The 24,516-nt window shown below is 36.4% G+C and overlaps 1 protein-coding gene across 1 annotated transcript in view; it reads left to right on the plus strand.

The window, feature by feature from the left end:
• Nucleotides 1-24,516, plus strand: part of LOC127640202 (talin-2-like) — a 188,375-nt gene that overhangs the window by 91,533 nt on the left and 72,326 nt on the right. Inside the window, exons 7-16 of the mRNA XM_052122659.1 lie at nucleotides 1,162-1,289; nucleotides 1,571-1,634; nucleotides 3,281-3,385; nucleotides 9,189-9,344; nucleotides 10,951-11,052; nucleotides 13,009-13,085; nucleotides 17,916-18,099; nucleotides 19,361-19,474; nucleotides 22,086-22,194; nucleotides 24,137-24,345. Of these exons, the coding sequence (XP_051978619.1) occupies nucleotides 1,162-1,289; nucleotides 1,571-1,634; nucleotides 3,281-3,385; nucleotides 9,189-9,344; nucleotides 10,951-11,052; nucleotides 13,009-13,085; nucleotides 17,916-18,099; nucleotides 19,361-19,474; nucleotides 22,086-22,194; nucleotides 24,137-24,345 (1,248 nt within the window). The remainder of the gene's footprint in view (nucleotides 1-1,161; nucleotides 1,290-1,570; nucleotides 1,635-3,280; nucleotides 3,386-9,188; nucleotides 9,345-10,950; nucleotides 11,053-13,008; nucleotides 13,086-17,915; nucleotides 18,100-19,360; nucleotides 19,475-22,085; nucleotides 22,195-24,136; nucleotides 24,346-24,516) is intronic.

Below are 24,516 nucleotides of genomic sequence, written 5' to 3' on the forward strand. Positions count from 1 at the left end.
GGGAGCATTGCTTGATTATTGGTGAATTTCCTGAGGGTAGGGTCCTCACACACAAACTGGTTTATTATGGTGTAAAATTTCCATGACCTCATCACACTTTTTCACTCTCTTCCAAGAGTGCACTGAAAAGTATACACAAACAAGTGTGTGTACATTTTTGGCTGTTTGGTTTGAATTACCTCATTCTGATAGTAATACATTTGAAAATCACTTGGTAACACTTTCAGAGGCTCGGTGATGACACTAAAACAATCAGCACAAAACAATCTTAAGAGAGGGTGTCTGTGGACACTGTGTTTAAATGGTTAACTCTAAACCCTGGATTAGACCATCCACCCCTCTCTGCTTTTAACTGTAGTCAGGTTTCAAGAGACCACTAAGCAAGCCCTAGCGGCCACCCAAAACACCTAGGAAACCACTCAGAACATCGGATCAATGTTTTTATACTTTGGCGTGTAATTCATCTTGCACCGTTTAGTACCTTAGCAGCACCATAGCAACCACCTAGAACACCAAAGCAAATGCCTAACAATGCCTTGGCGACCATCCAGAACCTAGCAACACCATAGTGGTTACCAGAGTACCCCAGCAACCACTTAGTAATGCCCAAGCTACCATCTTAAAAACCCTAGCAACCACCTACCGATCACCCAGAAGACCCTAACAATGCCCTAGAAACCACTCGGAACACTTTTTTTGGGAAACTCAATTGCATAGTTTAAGCTCCTTAGCAACACCATATCAACCATCCTGATTCTCTAACACCCCAGCAACCACCTAACTTTGCCCTTGCTACCACGCAGAAAAACCTAGCAACACCCCATTGGACACACTGACCACCCCAGCCACCACCTAACAATGCCTTAGCGATCACCCACAACACCTTAGATACCACCTAACAGCACCCTAGCATTTACCCTGAACATCCTAGCAACTGCCGGGAAATGCCCTAGCAACAACCTAGAACACCCCCAGATACCAGCTAGCAACATCCTAGCAACCAACTAGAATACACTAACAACACCCTATAAACCACTTTGAACACCATATCAGTGATTTCCATCCAATACTCTGGCATGTACAGACAACATGAAAATCTAGTTGTTGGCACTCTTGTCACGTACTGTAACTTAAGCTCTTGTTTCCTGTCTCTTTTTTCAGGCCAGGGACGACATCCTGAATGGCTCCCACCCGGTGTCCTTTGATAAGGCCTGCGAGTTCGCTGGTATTCAGGCACAGATCCAATTCGGTCCCCACGTAGAACACAAACACAAGCCAGGATTTTTAGAGTAAGACCACATGCCTTTCAGTTATGGTATCATATGCAGCCCATTTTACACTGTCACTCTAAACACATACCCACATGCACCTCTTTGTTGTTATCTGATTACAGTTTCATCAGACTGTATCTGTTCATTTGTGAGAATTTATGGGAAACATTAAGGGTTGATGTGGGTATACCCAGATATGTAGATGTAATTCCAGCCAGGATGACCTCATGTGTTTTGTTCTGTTGTGAGGGGAATTTGTTTTAGTATCTTGAGTATATACATGTGAAATATGTTTGCAGCCTAAAGGAGTTCCTACCGAAAGAATACATCAAACAGAGGGGGTCGGAAAAGAGAACCTTTCAGGTATGTGGCCCTCTGTTCATTTTACTGGATTATTTCAGAGCAAAATACCATTAGCTCAGCTTTCAGCATGTATTCAGCCTGAGAAAAGGACTGTAAGGGTCTGGATGTATTGGTTGGGACCAGCTAGCCCACATGGATTAAACATTCGCACTGCATTGCAACTTAAAGGAATGTTCAGGGTTCAGTACAAGTTAAGCTCAATCGACAGCATTTGTGGCATAATATTGATTACCACAAAAATTAATTATGACTTAAGCAAAAATCAAGGTGACAAAGGGGCACTTACAATGGAAGTGAATGGGGCCAATTTTTTAACGTTAAAACGAGTACTTTTTCAAAATTATAGGCACAAGTCATAAACAATATGCATGTTAACATGAGTTTAGTGTGATGAAATCACTTACTAACCTTTTCTATGGTAAGTAAATTTTACAACTTTGTTGCCTTGTCGATGTAATGCCCACAAACACTAAAACCCTAAAATGACTAATAATGACCATTTAAACAACTTAACTGCATAAATAATACATGAGTATTATAAGTGTTACATTTTTGCCTTAAACCCTCCATACATTGGCCACATTCACCTCTATTGCAATCTACTGTAATCTGGATTGTTGCTTTTTTAAAGAAAAGGGGGGACGAGTCGAAATGTGTTTTTGTGGTAATGAACATTATGCCACAAATGCTGTCCATTGAGCTTAACTTGTATTGAATCAGATTATTTAGCAGAGATGGGTCACTTCTATTTAAATGAATTGGAGAAATTGGAACACTCAAACAAGGAGCTCTGAGCACCCATCAGTGGATGTAGAATGAAGTCCCACCTTACAGTTAAAAGAGCCAATCACCTGGCAGTCAACTCTAGAACATGCAGGCACATTAGCTATACAAGCCGGGAAAATTGTGTTTATTAGTGTAATATGAGGTAAAGAATCCAATTGTATTGCTGATTTGAAATATGTTCTTTGATTTTAATCTTGACCAACCATTTTTGTGATTTTGGTCTTTCTCCATTCAAGTAGATAGGAGCTGCACTGGCTGACTGGAAATAGCCTCCAGTGTGTTACATGTTACAGAACAAGCGTGTTGTTTTACATGGTTTTAGAGTGGGTGTGACCTAGTGTTTATAAAATGCTGGTAACTGAAAGGTTCTAGTGACAGGAAAGGGCAAGCCATGAACTTTGATTGCGTAGTGAATTTGGTGGTGGCGTAGTGGCTAAAGCACAGGGCTCTTAATCAGAAGGTCACAGGTTCTAACCCACCACCATTGTGTCCTTGAGCAAGGCACTTAACTCCAGGTTGTTCCGGGGGGGTTTGTCCCTGTAAGTCGCTTTGGATAAAAGCATCTGCCAAATGTGTAAATGTAACGGCAGGAACGCTACCCATTGTAACAAAGTAAAAGTAAAACAAAAAGTAAAATTCTGTCTATTATGACTTGGTTGATAATAATCCAGGTAAATCCACAACATACTCTTTCCTGCAACCGTATCATCCATTGAGAAGCTCACAGGTTGTCCCTGCAGTATTGTTCCATTAATAACTTTTCTAAGTGTTCCTATAATAAGTTTAACAAGGCCATATGGATAACGTGTATCCTAAATGACAGGAAAATTGCAAAAGTTTACATCTAATCCTCCCAACAGGACCACAAAAGCTGCGGTGAGATGACGGAAATTGAGGCAAAGGTGAAATACGTGAAACTTGCCAGGTCCTTACGCACATACGGGGTGTCGTTTTTCCTGGTCAAGGTAAGTTGCACTGTAAGATACAGTGCTTTTGTGTCATGAAGACTCCTGTACTTTATGTTACAGGAGCTTTGTGTCTGTGAGAGACAACAGATATTAGTACACTAAAGCAGTGAAAAGTGTGTTCAATAATTCATTTTTAACACAGAGAACACAAGTGAGGACAGATTAAAATGAATGTACAAATCACTGGACCACAGATTGAACATCCCTCTGGTTAACAGGGTATCTTCTTGCTGACAATTACAGATAGAAAATTCTCTGTCTCGTAACAACTCTGTCAGAGTATTTTACTGTCAGTGAAGTTTTGTTCAGTCCACATTGGTTGAAGAGCCCTTAACAGAACCAGATGTCAAAAATCATTCAGTTCCAATATGTATAATAAGAACCACTTCTCAGTTTCCATCCGTATTGTCTACGTGTGTGTGGGTGTGTTTCAGTATGTGTGGAGGCAAAGGCAATAAAATCTGTCTCTCAGAATCATATTGAACCTGTCGGTGTGCTCCTCGCCCTTCCCTTCTGATCTGTGAGATTAAAAGTCAAGCGTCGCCTTTCTGTTCCGGTTCTGGTCTGACATGGACTTGAAAGTGTAGTGCTTTTTAGTTTTAAGAGACAGCCTTTTTAAGCATAACTAAAAACCTAACCAACAGTGTGAGCAAAATAAATAACTGCTTTTATTACACAAGGCCTATAGTTAACTGATGGCCACTGAAAGACTCACATTGCATAACATACTGACATTTTTTTACTGTAGTGTGTAAATTGTCAGCTTTACACTAAGCTAAAATGCTATTTCTAGCCATTTTACATGCACATGTGGCACGATCATATATATATTATAGTCAAAACAAGTGAAAAAATCTACCAATCCAAAGTATTTACAATACGTTACTGACCTTGAGTAATCTAACGGAATATGTTACAAATGACATTTTACAGCATGTATTCTGTAATCTGTAGTGATCAGAAGTAACCCTCCCACTCCTGAATGTAGGTGTAGGGTTTATTTGGGACTCCAAAAAAGCACAATGAACACAGTTTGTGAATGACGCATGCTACTCTCTCAAGACTATAGGTAACAGAGGGGTTACCTTTTAGACACAATACTGCTGTCTGTACAGTTGCGAGTTGCCTATACAGCTGGAGTTTTGCATAAGGCCCCCTGCGGAAAACAAGTTTGAATTTCTCCAATGGTTGGAGTATTACTGAACCTCTTCGAGGACAGAGTGGGATTCTTTTTTCCTGAAATAGTTTGTGTTCCCTCGCAATAAGTTTTGCACCCCCTCGCAATAAGTTTTGAGTGCCCTCGCAATAAGTTTTGCATTCCTTTGCAATTAATTTTGAGTCCCCCTGCAATAGTTGCGTTCTCTCGCAATAGTTTGCTTTCCCGTACAATAAGTCTTGCGTTCCCTCACAAATAATTTACATGGTTTTACTACAATAACCATATTTTAGTGAAACCATAGTAATAATACAGTAAAAGAAAACAATGGTAATAAACATCATAATTTTGATGTTACTATGGTTTTATCACTAATATATACAGTAGTTTAACCATAGTTTTTGGAATAAAAACAATGTAAACACAAGATTGACCATAGTTATACTGATTAAATAATTTATATTAATACTGATACTAATTAAACCCACAGTTTCTACCAAAATTATTGTAGATTAACCCTGATTAATCTTGTTGTTACTATGGTTTTACTACAAATACCATATTTTGACCATGGTATTTGTAGTAAAACCATAGTAACTACAAAATTATGATTTTTATTTCCATTGTTTTGTTTTCGTTTTTCTGAGAAATAATATTACTTAAGAGTAAATAAGTAGTTTGCAGAAAATGTACTCAAGTAATTGTTACAAGTTACTTTATGAAAATTATATATTTATATATATATATATATATATATATATATATATATATATATATATATATATATATATATATATATATATATAGTATAAATGCTTTCATTTTTATAACAGACATTTTTGGTCTTGAAAGAAATGTATGCTTCCTTTCACCAAGGATGCATTACATTTATCAAAAATTATGGCAAAATTATTAAATGCAAATCATTATTACAGTTTTAAATAATTTATTAAAAATTCTCACCTATGATGGCAAACATATACTGTGTCACTAATTCCTTACAAAAGCATTCTAAAGTGCTAATTTGGTACTCAAGAACATTTTCTTGTTATTAGAATAATTGAAAATGGTTGCACTACCATGCGGAAATCACAATACAGCGGCTTTTGTCCCCATTTGCTGAGGTATTGAGTTCTTATAAGTTACTTTACACTTGAAAGTGAAATTTTGGTTTTAAAACAACATTTCTCCTGAAATTTTATTTTCTCCTAAAGTCTATTGTTTAGAGAGACGAAGGCCATTCCATGCATTACTATTTTGAAAAAATAACCTCTAACCAAGATAAAGAGGGAAGTGGACGGATAGAGGCACAACAAAAAGACATGTAACAGACTTCTCACAGGTCCTAAACTAGCAGCTTCTAAATGCCAAAGACCTGCATTGCCGCAAGATAATTCTTGGACAAACAGACATTTTATGAATACAACATTTATTTAAATAGAAGTGGCCATATGTAACAATCTTAATGTCTCTAAATCATCTCAAAACTACATAATGTGCATTGTGACTGAAAAAGAGTCCTATTTCAGGGTTATTCTCATTCAACCCATCTCATGACCCTATTTACTAATATACATTCCTGGACTTATTGTGCACGATACATCAGTGTGTGTTATTCCCAAAGAAACAAAAATGTCATCTTACAATTTTTCATGGTGAGTATCCTGTCTCACCCGGAGATACTATGGAACTAAAAGGGTTTGTGTGTAATGTTTCATGATGAATAATTTGATAATGCATTATAAATACAGTCTTAATAGAAGGTGCTTGTCGCTCAAGGATCTGTTTCAGGTCATTAGTAGTATGTTGCTAAGTGCAGAGTTTTAAATTTACAGCACTTATAAATAGATTGAACTGCTTTGACTGTGAAAAAGCACCATCCCTGACTGATGGGGACAATTACAATGAACGTCTTTTAAAAAAATCTATTTTTACTCGCAGTAAATAAATACTGCCCTTGAAAAGGGACGCCATTTGAATATAATTACTTTGAACAATATGAGCAGGTTTTGCAGTGAGGTAAGCCATTATATTTATAACATGCTCTTATCACAACGTATGTTTGACCCTCAGGTGAAAACAATAGCCGAGGGATATACAGGGAAAAAGGTCATTTTCAAATGTTCAGCGTTGTATTATTATATATATTTGTGTGGCGGTCCGAACCTCCTGGCTGGATGCCATCTGCACTGTGTGCCAGCTGCACTGCCTGATTCACTCTGATAGCTTTGCACATGCAACCCTGATCAACCAGACAGACAGAAAGAAGATGGATTCGTTGAGTAAATCACAATTTGCATATGATTTGTATTTAGTATTTTTAGTATTCCTCAGTCTGTCTTTTATAAAGAGTGTAGCACAAAAAATAAATTGCAAAATTGCCTAAAAAATTAAACTAAATAAATAATAATAACTATAATGGTTTAAGGACCAAAATGTGTATAAGGTCTTTACAGACCTGAGGTATGTAAGACTGTTGTGTTTTTTCTGCACTTCCATAAATTATATTTTTTATGATTATTTCATATCTATTTAAGTTTACTATCACAGGATAGTAATTTTTGTGTAGCTAATGTGTAGATTATGTGTTATATGCTTCAAATGTAATCTTATGAAATTTCAGTGTGAATGTCATGAATCCTGTTCTAGATTTGTCCTGATTTGTTGCATTATATCTTTGAGTGATGAAAATAAAATATCACAATATATTTTATTTGATTATTTCCTAATTGTCTTGAAAATATTTAGAAAATCTGACTTTATCTGGGCATCCATTTTTGATTTTTAACCACCACGTCGCAAACCACTCAATTGCATTGGACCCCGGACATCGGGGCTCCCGCCCCGGTAAAAAAGTTTGTGGTTCACGTTAGAAGCCGGTGGGGTCATGACAGCGGAGTTTTTTTTTTTAAGTTGGGTTCGGGTTTGTAATTTATGAAAAATATATTGGCCGTCCAAAATTTTTTCGCTCGCATGCTCTCACTCACAGATATGCGCAAATGGGGCTGTTCACACCGAACGTGTTTTTGCCTGCGTCTGCTCTGTTTTGCCATTTGCTTTCCTGTGTAAACATGTACTGGATGAACGTCCATACCTGCTGCACCGTGTCTCGCTGTTTCTTCAGTGTCTCACAGAGGACTGGCACATTTTTAGACACTGTCATGTTAATAAGATCTTCAGGTTTCAAAAATGCATGCCAAGACAGCTGTCTTCTGTATCAGTCGTTGAACTGTCTAGATAGTTGTTTTTTAGCACAGGTGTCACAAAGATTTAACCTTCTGAGCAAGTTCAGGTTGTAAAGAGGGGACTGTTCCAATGTTTAACATTGTAACAGATTGTTCTGCAACAAGCAAAAAAAGTAAAGGGTTGGTCACAATATAGTTAGTGTTTTATTCATATGCATGCTAATGCAGGAAAGGGAAAGCTTACGCAAGCATATGTGAAGAACTTTCAGCTTTCACTGTGTACCAACATTCAAGTTTCATCCACTTAGACCTGCAAATTCATATAGAAAATACATTTGATCAATAGAGCATTTGGCTGAATATAAAACATGCAAGAATGTTTAAATGTTAGCAGAATCACAGCTTATACAAGTTTTACTCACCCTAAAGTCATCCAAGATTTGTGTGACTTTTTCTTCTGCAGAACACAAAGATTTTTTTGTAGGTCCATACAATGCAAGCGAATGGTGACCAAAACTGTGAAGCTCCAAAAGCACAAAGGAACCATTAAAGTTATTCATAAGACTCTAGTTGTTTAATCTATGCCTTGTAAAGTGATGTTAGGTGAGGGTAAAAAAAATAAAATGAAAATAAATATAAAAACATCAGTATTTAAGTACTTTTTTTTTTACGATAAATCTTCACTTTCACATTCTTCTTTTGTTTTTTTGGCGATTCGCATTCTTCGTGCATATCGCCACCTACTGGCCGGAGCTGGTTAAAGGTGGAGCTTTATAGTGAAAAAGGATTTGTTTCTCACCCAGACCTATCATATCACTTCTGAAGGTATGGATTAAACCACTGGAGTCATATGGATTACTTTTATGCTCCCTTTGTGCTTTTTGGAGCTTCAAAGTTTTGGTCACCATTCACTTGCATTTAATAGACCAACAGAGATCAAATTTTCTTTGTGTTCAGCAGAATAAAGAAAGTCATGCACATCTGGGATGGCATGAGGGTGAGGACATTTTTTGAGTGAGCTATGCCTTTAAGAATAAAAGTGAAATATGAAAAGTAATGAAGAATAAAATAATACAAACAATATGAGAAAGAGAAGCTGGAGTAGATATTTTAATATTTTTAATTTGTTATTCACTGTCATTTATAATTTATTGTTCAAAACAACACATGATATGTTACAGTATATTCTGTTGCGCATTTTGTTTAGTCCAAAATAATTTAACTTTGCTTAATGTTTGAATTGCATTTGTCCTTTCATTCTGCAAAGAACATAGTAGAGAGAAATAAAAATTAAAAAAGGCATGTGTGCAGGGCGACACTTTTTTTTCAACATGATTAATGAGCAAAACAAATTAATCAAACATATAAATACAGAAATGAAGTCAGCAATCAGCTTCTCATTGTATATTTCAGCACTCACCACACAATAAACAAATGGCCATGTGTTATTTTTAAACAGGAAAAGATGAAAAGCAAGAATAAGCTGGTCCCACGTCTGCTAGGCATTACCAAAGAGTCAGTGATGCGGGTGGATGAGAAGACCAAAGAAGTGGTGCAGGAGTGGCCACTCACCACAGTAAAGAGATGGGCGGCCTCCCCCAAGAGCTTCACGTTGGTATGCTCCATTATTCATTTAAAATGAATCACAGGATGTTTGCTTGTCCCTCTATATTCACTGTATCTACCTTTGGTTTACATTTTTGTGATTACAAGTGTGATTGATGTCTTCCAGAGCTCTTCTTAATGAAAGTTTCAGATATAATGTTTTTAATTAAAATCTATAGGAGCTTTAATGCAAAGGAATTATGACGATAAAATTGTAACCAGCATGATTCCAACTTAATCAGCTCTTTGAAGGCTTGAAAATAACACAACAGGTGGCAGAGGCCAAAGAAATTAAAGTTTGCTTCCTGGAATGTGTCATATCCATTTATCATTATGATATTAAATAATAAAATATATAAAAAGAAAAAAGCACATTACCAGTCTTAGTGCGAGAAATTCACTTTTTAATAAGGGGAAACATTTTCTACTAAAATGAACTTAATATAAAACACAGTGTGTCGTAAATTATGCCAAATATTTAATTGAATCAATTCAAATAAATTCTCAATCTGAGCATATTATGGATGTTAACTATAAAATCAAATCAACGTCAAATACTAAAGTGGCAATAAATGATGCATAAAATATCAACACAATTAGCACACAGCTAGAATACATTTAAAGGTGCACGAAGTCATTTTTTTCCTCATTAAAAAAGCTCTAGTCTTTAAGAAATTAATTGTAATTTTTAAACATGTAGGAAATCATGAGCACTAACAATAAAATGAAGACTCCAGTCATATTAGAAGCCTTATGAAAAGCTATTTATTCCTTCATGGAGAGGGTCCGCTCATGGGGGCGGCCATGTTAGAATCACATGACCAGCCGAATACTACTCCCTTAATCTCAGTAACCAACCTGTTATTTGGCTCTTTCACTCACTAATTAAAGTAATCATGACTGATTGTGAATTGTGAATTTTTACATTGGCATCAGTAACTAAAAACGATTGCGTTTGAATGTTACTGCATCCAGGCCACTAGGTGTCAGTGTAAGTCCAAGTCAACATGAACAAGAACTTACTTAGTGCACCTTTAATTTGCCAATCCCTATGATAGATGTTAGACAGCTCTCTTCTGTCTACCATCGCAGCAGATAGTCATGTAATTGTCTCCGACTTGTTACTATGGTGTCTGCTAAGGCACTGAACCTACAACTAGCTATAGAATACAATGAATGAAAAGAATGAATAACTATAATATTATATAATGAAACATCAAATGTTTGACTACAAATCAGAGGAACTTTCTAGAGCTTTTGTTGCCCTGGACTGTGGTTAACATCTTTATAAGTTTATATTGTGCTGTGATTGAAAAACAGTGTAATTCCAGCTGTAATAACATGAGTTTTCCTTGATATGATGTCCTTGTCTTTGTTTACAGTAGTGTTTTAACCTTGTTATGTGATGCACAGGTCTGCTCGATCATTAAGAGCCAATTATAGCATCTCATATACTGCGCTTGTGCTGCAAGGACAGCTCTCAGACTTCCTGTCAGCTAAAATACAATACTAGCATTCAACCTGTACAAGAAGACAGCCTTGAGATGTGTGCTTCTGAAACCAAGTGTGTGTGTGTGTGTGTGTGTGTGTGTGTGTGTGTGTGTGTGTGTGTGTAGGACTTCGGTGAGTACCAGGAGAGCTATTACTCCGTCCAGACCACAGAAGGTGAGCAGATCTCACAGCTCATTGCTGGATATATTGACATCATCCTTAAGAAGGTAAGTCACTGTCAGACACCTGAGCGCATGTATTAAAGGGATAGTTCACTCAAAAATGTTGATACTCGCCCTCGTGTTGTTTGAAAACAAAAAAAAAATAATTTTTCTGTGGACACAAAGAGTGATATCTTGGTGAATCGCATACATTTATGCGATTTTGTTTTTATTTATTTTACAGAAAGACAAAATAGCACTATTTTTGTAGCATTTTAATTTTTTGCAGTGTGAAATATTTACATGACAATTAAGCGCAATTCTCCCAATTCCCATTACTGTAATATAATAATAATAATAATAATAATAATAAAAATAAGAAAACATAAAATGTCAATGGTCATGGTGGTTTTGTTGTGCTGATTTTAATGACAGAAATTAATTGCATTACAGAACTGGGAATTACAAAAGTCTGTCAAGAACGTGTTTGGGCCATATTTCAACCTAATATAATGATGATGATAATAAAGATATTTATGTATTATGCTGTGTATAATTTAGATATTATATTGTATTTTGTATAAAGCCAATTAAGCCCTATTTTTGTGTAATTTTGTTGTAGTGTGACAGTATTAACATGACAATTAAGCACATTTCCCCAAATTCTCATTACTGTAATATAACATATATATATATATAATGTGTCATGGTGCTGATTTTAATGAAAAAAATATTATAATAGTTTTATTTATTTTTATTTATTATTACAGGGACAGTGCATATTAATTAACATTGCTGCCAATATGCCAGAATTAGCCAGAAGGCTATTTTTCGTCTGCAGTCCCAGGACAGATGTTAAAAGTCACCCTAAAAAAGACTAAAATTACATATATATATAAAAAAAAAAAAATAAATAAAATTCCGGTCGAATTACAGCAAACCAACAATCAAACAAACATCTGACAAAGACATAACATGTTTTGACATTTATGGAATTAAAGTCTGTCAAGACATTGTTTGGGTCATACCCAATTGTATCCTTTGTGGAACTCTTTCTCTTCGAATTTTTTTCCTCTTTATTTTCTGTTCTTTATTTTTTTGTATATTCGTGTTTGTAATTTATGAAAAATATATAGGCTGTCCAAAATTGTTTCGTGCATGCACTCTCACTCACAGATATGCGCAAATGGATGAGTTAGGGGCTGTTCACACCGAACGTGTTTTTGCCTGCGTCTGCTCTGTTTTGCCATTGTTTTCCTGTGTAAACATGCACTGGATGAACGTCCATACCTGCTGCACCGTGTCTCGCTGTTTCTTCAGCATATTCATATATATATGAATATGACTCTGGCTTTGACCACAGGTATATTTGTTAAGGTCAGGATGGGGTTGGTGATTGGGAGGGGGAAGGGAATAATGGGGGTTAAACGTTGATACTGTGTGTGTTTGTTTGTATGTATGTATGTATGTATGTATGTATATATATATATATATATATATATATATATATATATATATATATATATATATATAGCTTTATTCTGTTTCATTTATAACAATCAATAAAAAGTGTTAATCAGAAAATGAATATTAATGCAAAATTTTTTTTAAATCAATTGTAAAGTATCAAGGTTGTATTTGTTGCACTGCATTTAATTTTAGCTGTTTTTAATTTAAAAAAAATATTAGTGTTAGTCATTTTGCTGCAAAAGAGTAAGAAATTGTTGTATTACAGTAATGAGAATCTTTTGAATACATCACTGAGAATAATGAGAATTACAGTGGAAAAAAACACCATTAATGCAGTCCATGCCAATTATGCTGTAATATGTTATAATATATTCACTTATATGCTATATACCAAGTCTTCTTAAACTAAATGACACTAACAAACTTTGTGATACCGACTTACAATGTTTTGGGTGAACTTTCCCATAAATAATCCAGTCTGTAGTGAAGATATTCCAATGCTTGTTTGTCACTCTTTTAGGTGAATGTATTTTTGTCTTGTGCCCTTTACAGAAACAGAGTAAAGATCGGTTCGGATTAGACGGTGATGAGGAGTCCACTATGCTGGAAGAATCTGTATCCCCGAAGAAGTGAGCGCAGTTTCCCGTTTTGTGTACCCATGATGCTCTGTTTTAAAAGGGCACCTATCTTCTCAATACTCACAATGGCAGCTTGTCGCTCTTGTAATTGAATTGTGATCACACATCCAGAAAACCTTTTTGTTGTTGTATCACGGCGCTGTTTCGTTTGTATTCAACCGATGCCTAATGACTTTGGAGGAGAAGCTCAGTGTGCACAGGAAGGAGCTGAGGGCAAAAGAGCCCAATTATTATTTCCACAAAAAGTGCTTACTCATCAGCAAGACATCTAATAAGATACCCTGTTCCTTGAAGAATGAGAAAGAGAGAGCAAGTTAGAAAATGTGAGGGAGAATCCAGTTCATATTTAATCCCAAAATCATTAATAATACATTTATATTTAGTCACTTTTATTCTGAGCAAGTATTATCCTATATTATCAAAACTTTTGAAGTTTGCAGTTGCCAAGCAACATGGCAACTTGGTGTATTAACATAGATTGTGCTGTCGCAAGTGTGCATTTATAGTTATTTTACAAACTGTTTATAATAAAATCTTGAGTCATTTCTATTCTGAAAATTTGCTGGAATTTTGGCCCATTCCTCCAGACCGAACTGGTGTAACGGAGTCAGGATTGTAGACCTCCTTGCTCACACACACTTTTTCAGTTCTGCCCACAAATGTTCTATCAGATTGAGGTCAGGGCATTGTGATGGTCACTCCAATACCTTGACTTTGTTGTCCTTAAGTCATTTTGCCACAACATATGCTTGGGCTCATTGTCCATTTGGAAGACACATTTGTGATTGAGCTTTAACTTCCTGGCTGATGTATTTAATATATCCACATAATTTTCCTTCCTCATGATGACATCTATTTTGTGATTTGCACCAGTCCCTCATGCAGCAAAGGACCCCCATGACATGCTGCCACCCCCATGCTTCACGGTTGGGATGGTGCTCTCTGGCTTGCAAACCTCACCCTTTTTCCTCAAAACATAACAATGGTCATTATGGCTAGACAGTTCCATCAGACATTTGTTTCATGAGACCAGAGGACATTTCTGCAAAAAACGATCTTTGTCCCCATGTGCACTTGCAAAATGTAGTCCTGCTTTTTTATGGCTTCTTCCTTGCTGAGCAGCCTTTCAGGTTGTGTCGATATAGGACTCGTTTTTACTGTGGATATAGATACTTGTCTACCTGTTTCCTCCAGCATCTTCACAAGGTCCTTTGCTGTTGTTCTGGGATTGATTTGCACTTTTCACACCAAACTACATTCATCTCTAGGAGACAGAAGGAGACAGTCTCCTTCCTGAGCAGTATGATTGCTGCGTGGTCCCATGGTGTTTATACTATTGTGTACTATTGTTTGTACAGATGGACGTGGTACATTCAGGCATTTGGAAAATGCTCTGAAAGATGAATCAGACTTGTGTAGGTCCACAATTGTATTTCTGAGGTCTTGGCTGATTTCTTTTGTTTTCCCCATGATGTCAAGCAAAGAGGCACTGAGTTTGAAGGTAGGCCTTAAAATACATCCTCAGGTTTGCCTCCAATTGACTCCAATTAGCCATCTTAAGCTAATTGCCTTAAGGCTTGACATCATTTGCTGGAATTTTCCAAGCTGCTTAAAGGCATAGTTAACATAGTGTATGTACATTTCTGACTCACTAGAATTATGATATAGTCAATTAAAAGTTAAACAATCTGTCTGTAAACAATTGTTGGAAAAATTACTTGTCATGCACAAAGAAGATGTCCTAAACGACTTGCTAAAACTATAGTTTGCTTATATGAAATCTGTGGAGTGAGTTTTAATGTCTTAAACCTAAGAGTATGTAAACTTTTGACTACAACCATATATATATATAGTAGTTATGCTTTAAAACATTTTGCATGTATGGAGCCAGATTTCTGCCAAATGTAAACAAACAAATAGAACATTTTGCTAACACAATCCGCTTTGCAAAGGAAATCTCGTCTCTCAAACAAACAAAGTCATTTGCAAATACAAAGGGCCATTTGAGAGAAAATGAAGAGTAGTGCTTTGTTAATGTGTTTCATATGCCAAAAGTTTCTGTATTTCAGAATCTTTGTATAAGACAGCTCCCGCCAGGGCCGTCCTTAAGGCAGTGCAACCTGTGTGGTCGCACCAGGTCCCGCACTTCGGTGGGGCCACGTGGCGATAGGATCTAACTCCCCTACCCTCCATTAACCAGTGCGGTCCCCCTGGAGATTGCTACTGATGGGGAGATCGCTATCGCGGGGTGCCCTGGCCCGTGAACACTACCGACATGGACACAATGTTTTTATCTCGTTATTAGTAGAACATTTCTCGTTTTTACCTGATATGGGAAAATATAAAAATATAAGGATAAAATATCTATTTATTTTTTTTACTAGAATTTATTGTATAATAAGTAGTTTTTACCATGTAATAAGTAGTAACAACATAACAGAGTGAAATGTGGCAGCAATACACCATCTACTGTTTTAAGAGAATGTGGCTCAGCCCATTTATGAGAAAATCATTGATGCATTTGTCAGAAAATCAGGACTGTTGTTGAAAAAATGGTGCCAAAAGTCACATGACGCACAAGTGGTATGTATTTGTTCACATAGGATTTTGTATTTGTTCGACAGTCCTGTAGAATTTGTAGAATTGATTGTATTTATTTGTGAAATATGATGTAGGCCCGTGTGAAACTACTCCATTTTCTCTCAAATGGTCCTTTGTTTTTACAAACCGCTTTGTTTGCTTTAGAGTTGCATTTTCCTTTGCGAAGCAGATTGTGTTTGTTTGCAAAACGTTCTATTAGTTTGTCTAAAAGTCACATTAAGGCAGCATAAAAGTAATCCACATGACTCCAGTTGATGAATTAATGTCTTCTGAAACAAATCGATTGGTTGGTTTATTAATGATAATTAAAATTTACAATACTTGTGTGTTATACATATTTCTAAAATCGTATTTACGTATAATACATTTATTATATGAATTCATATTTTCATATGTTCATCTGTTTTTGTTTGTGCAACAGCTGAAGGGGGTGAAGAAAATATAGACATTATTTTGAATTTGTTGAGTAGAAAAAGCGTTTCTCTGAGGTGTTGTAGAAAATAACTCAAAAGTAATTCGTAATGTTATTACTTTCCAATTAAGTATTCTGTAATCTGATTAAATATTTTAGGTGTAGTGAATTACTTTTTGTTACTTACCTAACACTGGTTTCAGTCTATAGTGGTGTTTGATTTGTGAATGAAACATTACAGTCAGTTCTTTTTAATACATTTGTTGAAAGAGTTCACAGATTTTATGCAAATTCATTTGTATATATAATTATTATTTTTTTAATTCTTATCTAATCACAAATGACTGGAAAGGTCTTGGAAAAGTCATGAAATTACTGAAATTAATGTAGCTAAAAAAAAAAAGTGTCCATACAGTATAATTTAAAATACTGTATTAATGAGAATGGGATTTTAAATTTTATTTGCATTTCAGTTAGAATTTGGGTGGAGTAATGTCATGAAAATAATGTCTCAAATTTGTTTTAACTTATTGCCACCGGGACATGCTCTTCATCATTAGATTCACACGCTAATGTTCCTCTGCTCTTCCAGCAGTGTGCTTTTTATCCAGGCATGGGCTCTGGTTCTGTCAGAATCCCATATACAGATGGCCTCACGTCCTCAAGCGCTGCCTGGAAAGTGGTTGTTATTGGCGATCGCATCCCACTTCTCTCTGCTCAGAGCCCTCCAGAGACAGAAACTCTGGGCATCAGTGTCTGCGTCTGTCCACATGCCAATTTACTCATGTTACTACTAGCATTATAATCCAAAAATTGAGGCCTTTTACAATGAGCTGTAATTAAGCAATAGTGCCTGAAGCATCTGTTTCGTTAGTTTGAAAAGGAAGGCATCACTCAGCTGATTTTAATGGCTGTCAGTAATTAGCACAACAACAACAACCATTATTCACAGATATAAGGGGGATATGGAGCCTGACAGCAGCGGGGTCATGCAAGGACAAACAGAGCAGTCATGATTCAGTTGAGTAGTTCTGATATTGAACTGTGAGATTTGTTAGTCCAGTGGTTATGTTTTTATTGAATGTATACTGTAGGTCAATTTGCTGAAGGAGCAAAGTTGCATAAAATATTAAGACTTTTTTTATGGAATGTAATTGAGTTAAGTTTTCTTATCCCATTGGCAAATAGCTTTTTTTATGCAATTTTGCTTCTCAAGTAAAAATAGCTTGTTTTAAGGTTGTTTGGATATTTAAACTGAAAAACAGGACAAAAATACAGATTAAGAAATGTATTTTTTGCAACCATTTTTTTTATTTACAATAATCAGGCAAATAAATAGAAGATACATAAATTTATTTATTTATTTGTTTGTTTATTTACATATTCTAAGTTGCATTACAAATTTGTAAGGGTCAGTGTTTCTACATTCATTGAAAACCAGTCAGGGAATTTTTAAATCAAACTTTTAAAATTCCAGGCTTGAAAAAGTCATGGAAATGTATAAAATCCTAAAATTCATGGAAATTTCTGTTGTATTTTTTTTTCTCTTGCATGGAGTATAACTTGCTCGCAAGGCATAGTGATGTCTGATTTGTGAGTGAATCTGTCTTTTGATTAAGGTCAAAACTGTAACATAATTCCAAATGCTTTGAAAGATCCTGGAAAATGTATAGGTAAAAATACATTAATTAATTAATTAATAGGTAAAAAATAAGTGGGAACCCTAAAGGGAGCACATGAACCCTCAGTTAGAATGGGTATAACGCTTCTGCCTGAAATCATCTAATCATGAATTGTGTTGTTCGCAGGTCCACCATCCTCCAGCAGCAGTTTAATCGGGTGGGTCGAGTGGAACACGGCTCCGTGGCACTGCCTGGCATCATGCGATCGGGGTCCATTGGGGGGCCAGACACATTTAACATGGGTACCATGCCCTCAGCACAGCAGCAGATAACCACGGGACAGATGCACAGAGGACATATGCCCCCTCTGGTGAGAATGTGCAACTGCACAGATGTTTCTATCAGCGATCACATTATCCGCAAAGAGGTTTAGCTTTCAGTGCTCCATCTGTTACTTAAATCTTCATTGTGATTTGTTTGTGCAGAATGTAAATTAGATTGTCACATTTGATAATTGGGATAATTGGGGGCTTGGAGCTGATGGTTATGGTGACTAGATATATTGGAATATAGGAATATTCCAGATTCAAACATGTTAAGCTTAATCAACAGCATCTGTTACATGCTGTGATTACCACAGGAAATAATATTGACAGTGGACAGTGTACAGTGATGCGCTTACTATGGAAAATATATTTTTAGTCTTTCTTTAAAAGCTATAATCTGTCTAAATCATAGCTGTGTGAAAGTTAACTTGTTTACCAGCGTTGCATAGTCATTACATAAAACGTAAACAGACAAGCTTAGCAAATTTATCACACTAGTCTCAACATGAACTCAGTTGACAACAATTTGATGCCTATTGTTGGTAACCACGGAACATAATGTCCTTTCGGTCCTGGTTTATTAAAAAAAAAAAAAAATTGTTGTTACGATAATGCACTTACAATGGAAGTGAATGGGGCCAGTCCATAAACGCTACATTTTTAAAAGAATACCCATAAGATGTATATATTATGTGTGCTAACATGATTTTAGTGTGATAAAATCTCTGTTTTACATGATGTAATACAATTGCTTACAGTGATTAGAGGGTTTAGCATTAAGTCGTCGTGACAACAAAGTTGGATGTATAAGTTTAGCAAGCGATTTTACTGCACTGAAATCATGTTAACACGTAAAATGTTTACATCTTGTGCCTATACTTTCGAAACAGTTTGCAAAGCCTTGCCTCATAGATTTCTTTTGTAAGTACATTACTGTAAAAGCCAACTTTTCTTCTTTTCTTTTTTCTTTTACAAACTTGAGAGACGAGACCAAAATATTGTCTGTGTAATCAAACCTGCTACAGATGTTGTCGATTGAGCTAAACTTATATTGAACCCAAAAAATTCTGTTAAAAACATGCCATTATATAGACTTCAGTGGTTTTAAATTCATACTGTAAGACTCCTGTGATGTTGTCAGCCATGTGTTGTTCGAAGCTTGTTAGAAATTGTCCGTGAGCTATTATGCCTTTGATTTAGACGCTTAGCCTCAGGTTGCTCCAGGGGGATTGTACCTGTAATAACTGCAATGTCACTTTTGATAACAGCATCTTCTAAATGACTACTTAATTCCTGTGCCTTTAGAGTCTGGCCCAGCAAGCATTGATGGGCACTATCATCACCAGTATGCAGGCCGTACAGCAGGCACAAGTTGACCTGGGAGAGGTGGATAATCTACCACCACTGGGACAAGACATGGTAAGAACCAAGACCAAAAATCTGATGTAAAGTTACAGTAGAATGGCTTTTTTCCTGATGTTCACACACAGATGTTCCTGTGTGTGATGAATTATGCAGTAGAAGGTTGTTAGTTCAAATCCCATGAGCAACACAGAGTCAGGTAGAGGTCTTAAAAAGCTTTATAATATGGTTATTTAGACTGGTGGCCAAAAGTTTGGAATAATGTACAGATTTTGCTGTTTCAGAAGAAAATTGATACTTTAATTCACCAAAGTGGCATTTAACTGATCACAAAGTATAGTCAGGACAAAACAGCACCATCACTGCACAATCATGCTAAATTGCTAACTAGAAAATCACTTGCCATTATATCAAACACAGATGAAAGATATTTGGTTCGTTAAATGAAGCTTAACATTGTCTTTGTGTTTGTTTTTGACTTGCCACAGTATGCAATAGACTGGCATGTCTTAAGGTCAATATTAGATAAAAAACGAAATGTCAGTAAATCATTGTTTTGAGGAATGAAAGCTATGCAATGCTTGAAATTTCACACAAAGTTGTACACTACAGTCTTCAAAGACAAAGGACAACTGGCTCTAACAAGGACAGAAAGAGATGTGGAAGGCAGATGTACAACTAAACAAGAGGATAAGTATATCAGAGTCTCTAGTTTGAGAAATAGATGCCTCACATGTCCTCCGCTGATAGCGTCATTGAATTCTACCCGCTCAACACCAGTTTCATGTACAACAGTAAAGAGAAGACTCAGCGGTGCAGACCTTATGGGAAGAATTGCAAAGAAAAAGACACTTTTGAAACAGAAAAACAAAAAGAAATGGTTAGAGTGGGCAAAGAAACACAGACATTGGACAACAGATAACTGGAAAAGAGTGTTATGGATCTTAACCCCATTGAGTTTTTGTGGGATCAGCTAGACCAGGGGTACTCAATATGCAGACTCTGGTCTGGATCCGGACCAAAGGACAATTAAATCCAGACCAAGGTCTGAAGTTTTGTGCTAGTTAGTTATCAGACACCTGGCTAAGTGATTATGTAAGCATACATGTATTCGCCCGTGGAGAGGGAATAAAACACGTTCAGCGCTACTCACTTTATTCCTGCATTGCCTCTCTCCCTGCTAGAGACATGAGGCACCACATAAAGCCTAATTTACTGTACGTATGAGTTGCAGGTGCTTTTATTTTAACAACAGTAGTGGAGACACCGCTACATGTACTGGCATCTTTCGCTTAAACGCACTGCAGAAAACAAAAATGAAGTGAAACTATGTTCATCTGTCTGATATGCGATTCAGCCGGTTCAGCAAACCAAGTTTGTCTCATGACAAGTTAACGTGCCGCCTTAAGACTATAAAAACATTTTCCATCTAAATTTAGCTTCATTAATCAGCATGTTACGAGCCTTTCATAATAAACAGATTTTTGTTCTAATTTTGTGAAAGTTAAACAGATGTCATCATGGCAAGGAAAGCCTATTTATCCTTAAATTCATCAAACAGATATGTAATGCTTCACTGTTATGTAAATTGTTTGTGTTGTTAGTAGATTCTCACTTTAAGGAAAATATAAAAATGGTCCATTCAGTCTTTTACATTTTATATATTTTCTCTCAGGGGACACCCCTGAACCCACAGTTTTGTATCTGTCATAAGGCCTCCTATGTCCCATACATGGGTGTAGATGAATGTAAAAATATTTAAACAAAACTGGACTGCTGTCATTCAACATCAAAACAAAGATCTTATCTTTTAATATTCACATCCAAGTGCCCTCGACTGATGAAGTCTTGATTAAATATTTTAATCTTTTGATAGAAAAGATCTCTTAGACCCCACTAGCTGTCTCTGGACCCCCAATCTCCTCATCAGGATCTTTTTTACAAAGCACTTTTGCTATCAACATGGCTATTTATAAAAACTATTAAAAGATACATAATTTCTTAGCCATATAACTACTGACACTATATAAGCTACTTACTATCCGCACCTTTGCTGGAAAGGAAATGTAGAGACTGGACCTCTTGGAACTTTAATTGAGTACCCCTGAGCTAGACTTTAAGGTGCGTGAGAAATGCCCGACAAGACAGTCACATCTCTGGCAAGTGCTACAGGAAGTGTGGGGTGAAATGTCACCTGAGTATCTGGACAGCTGGAATATCAAGGATCTGTAAAGCTGTCATTGCTGCATGTGGAGGATTTTTTGATGAGAACTCTAAGTAGTTTAAGAAGTTCTGAACATTTTTTTATTTTATTGTAATAGTAAATTTTCATGTTTTTAATGTCCTAACTATACATTGTGATCAGTTGAATGCCACTTTGGTGAATGAAAGTACCAATTTATTTCTAAAAGAGCAAAATCTGTACATTATTCCAAACTTTTGGCCACCTGTGTATATAAAGTTGTTTGTTATTTCAGCATTATAGTAATGGATTGTCACATTGTTGTATTTTTATTGATGTAGAGATGGTCATTGATAATTTACCTGAGCTTGGATAATATTGATTTTCCTTAGCAGACAGGAAAGCCAAAGAATAAAGGTTTATGTTCTTTTTGAAGAAAACATTACTCCTTTCTAGTTTCTACTTTCTTCTGTTTTCTTTGAAAAGGCATCCAGAGTGTGGGTTCAGAACAAGGTTGATGAATCCAAACATGAGATCCATTCCCAAGTGGATGCCATCACAGCCGGTACCGCATCCGTGGTGAACCTCACTACCGGTATGTAACCACCGAGAAGAAGAATTGTGAATTGTTTTCTTAGATGGCAGGTATCAACTTATTCTCTGATTTTTATCCTAAAATGATTTAGAGGAAACAAAAATAGAAGTGAACAATGAGACAAAAATATCAAAAAGTGTTACAATACCCACTTTAATTGGGTCTAAACAAGAGACCCATGGTCGAAAAAATTTTTTTCTGATTCCTAAAAAATAAGACTCTATTTGCCCTAATAAATATTTACTTTAATGATTTTGAAGCTGAACTGCTTGGCTAGTTTTTTTGTATTCCTTCCCTCGCTCTGCAGAGATTCCATGCAGACCAGACCAGGTTTTTGCCGGATTTAATCTTCCCAATGCCATCTGTTTGATGGTGCAGAAATTTGCCTGTTAACCATCAGCCGAACCCAAATTTTACTGTTTTTTGCAGTCTGTGCTTTACATCTGTTCTCATGCCCTGAAGAGCTTGTTAGGATAGTCTGATGTGTCTCAATATACAATTTATGTCAGAGAGAGATATTGCGTGTGTGTGTGTGTGTTTGGGGTGTGCATGGATCTAATGAAGGTCTGGTATTAAGATTTGTATGAAATCACAAAAATTGTCCTTTTTATTGCATATGCTGCATATTTGAGTGCAGACAAATATGATTGAGCTGTGAGAAAGGCATGAAATCAAAATTGACCCAATTTACTTGCTTTAATAAATGTGCCTGGCTTTATTGTGAACAAACAGTGCACACGTTGTCTTTTCTTACAGTTCTTAACAAGAAAAATGTAAGAACTTTCTCTGGTTTTGACCCCTGCCCCCCAAAAATCAATGGTATTTTTTCACTTATTTTATTTTCTGCCTGGTGAAAAACCTTCATTATGTACTGCTAAATATTCTCTCTGAAATGCAACACATCACTGAATTTCAATACATTGAAATGTGTTCAAATTAAAGGGATAGTTCACCCAAAATTGAAAATTCTCTCATCATTTACTCACCTTTATGCCATACCAGATGTGTATGATTTTCTTTCTTCAGCAGAACACAAATTAAGATATTTAAGAATACCTCAGCTCTTTAGGTCCATAGAATTCAAGTGAATGGTGGAAAGAACTTTGAAGGTCCAAAAAGCACACAAAGCCACCATAAAAATAATCCTATACTCAGTTGGTTTAATCCTTGCCTTCTGAAGCGATATTACAGGTGTGGGTGGGAAACAGATCAATATTTAAGTCCTTTTTTACTTTAAATCTCCACTTTCACTTTCTCTTCCACATTCTTCTTTTTTGGGGGGGTGATTTGCATTCTTTTGCATATCGCCACCTACTGGTCGAAGCTGATCAAAGGTGGAGATTTATAGTAAAAAAAGGGACTTAAAATGTATCTTATTCATACACGCCTATCATATTGCTCCTGAAGACATGGATTTAACCACTGTAGTTGTTTGGGTTTATGGATTCAAAGTTCTCACCACAATTCCCTTGCATTGTATGGACCTACAGAGCTGAGATATTCTACTAAAATCTTTGTGTTCTGCAGGGAAAAAAATAAGTCTTACACATTATTTTTGGATGGCATGAGCCTGAGTAAATGGTGAAAAAAAAAAAACTTTCATTTCTGTGTGAACTATTCCTTTAAAATTAAGAAGATAAAAGAGGTTAATTAAGTTAAAATCTCCTAGTTTTTCCTCGCCTGAAATAAAAAATATTTTACCAACCGAAAATGGTTTGACTGTAGTAGTTGGATTAAGCTTGCCTACCTAGTCATCCAACTGTTCTCCCTGTCTGACCAGCTGACAATTGCTCATAACGCCTATTAAACCAGTAAACCAGACCAGCCTGATCAGGCAGGAGGACCAGCTAAAAAAACAATAAATGATATAAGACTGGTGTATGCTGTTTTTCATCTTGGTCAATACATCTGCATCTCCCTTTCCAATTCCACCTCTCTCCAGGTGACCCGACGGACACGGATTACACCGCTGTGGGCTGTGCCATCACCACCATCTCCTCCAACCTGATGGAGATGTCCAAGGGCGTGAAGCTGCTGGCTGCTCTGATGGAGGACGAGGTGGGCAGTGGCCAGAATCTCATGGGGGCTGCCCGGACCCTCACAGGGGCCGTATCTGACCTGCTGAGAGCCGTGGAACCAGCTTCTGGAGAGGTGACAAATGCGAACACACAAACCCCATGGGCCCCTTCACATCTAATCCGTCAGTCACACACTGGTGTTTACAGGCAGATTGATAATGAACTCGTTAAGATGTGTTTTTACATTCTGGTTTACAGAGTGCAGTCACAGTCTGTTTACTTGTTTGGCTTGTGCTAGACAGGG

The sequence above is a fragment of the Xyrauchen texanus genome, chromosome 49, assembly GCF_025860055.1.
Source record: "Xyrauchen texanus isolate HMW12.3.18 chromosome 49, RBS_HiC_50CHRs, whole genome shotgun sequence".
Classification (NCBI taxonomy): Eukaryota; Metazoa; Chordata; class Actinopteri; order Cypriniformes; family Catostomidae; genus Xyrauchen; species Xyrauchen texanus.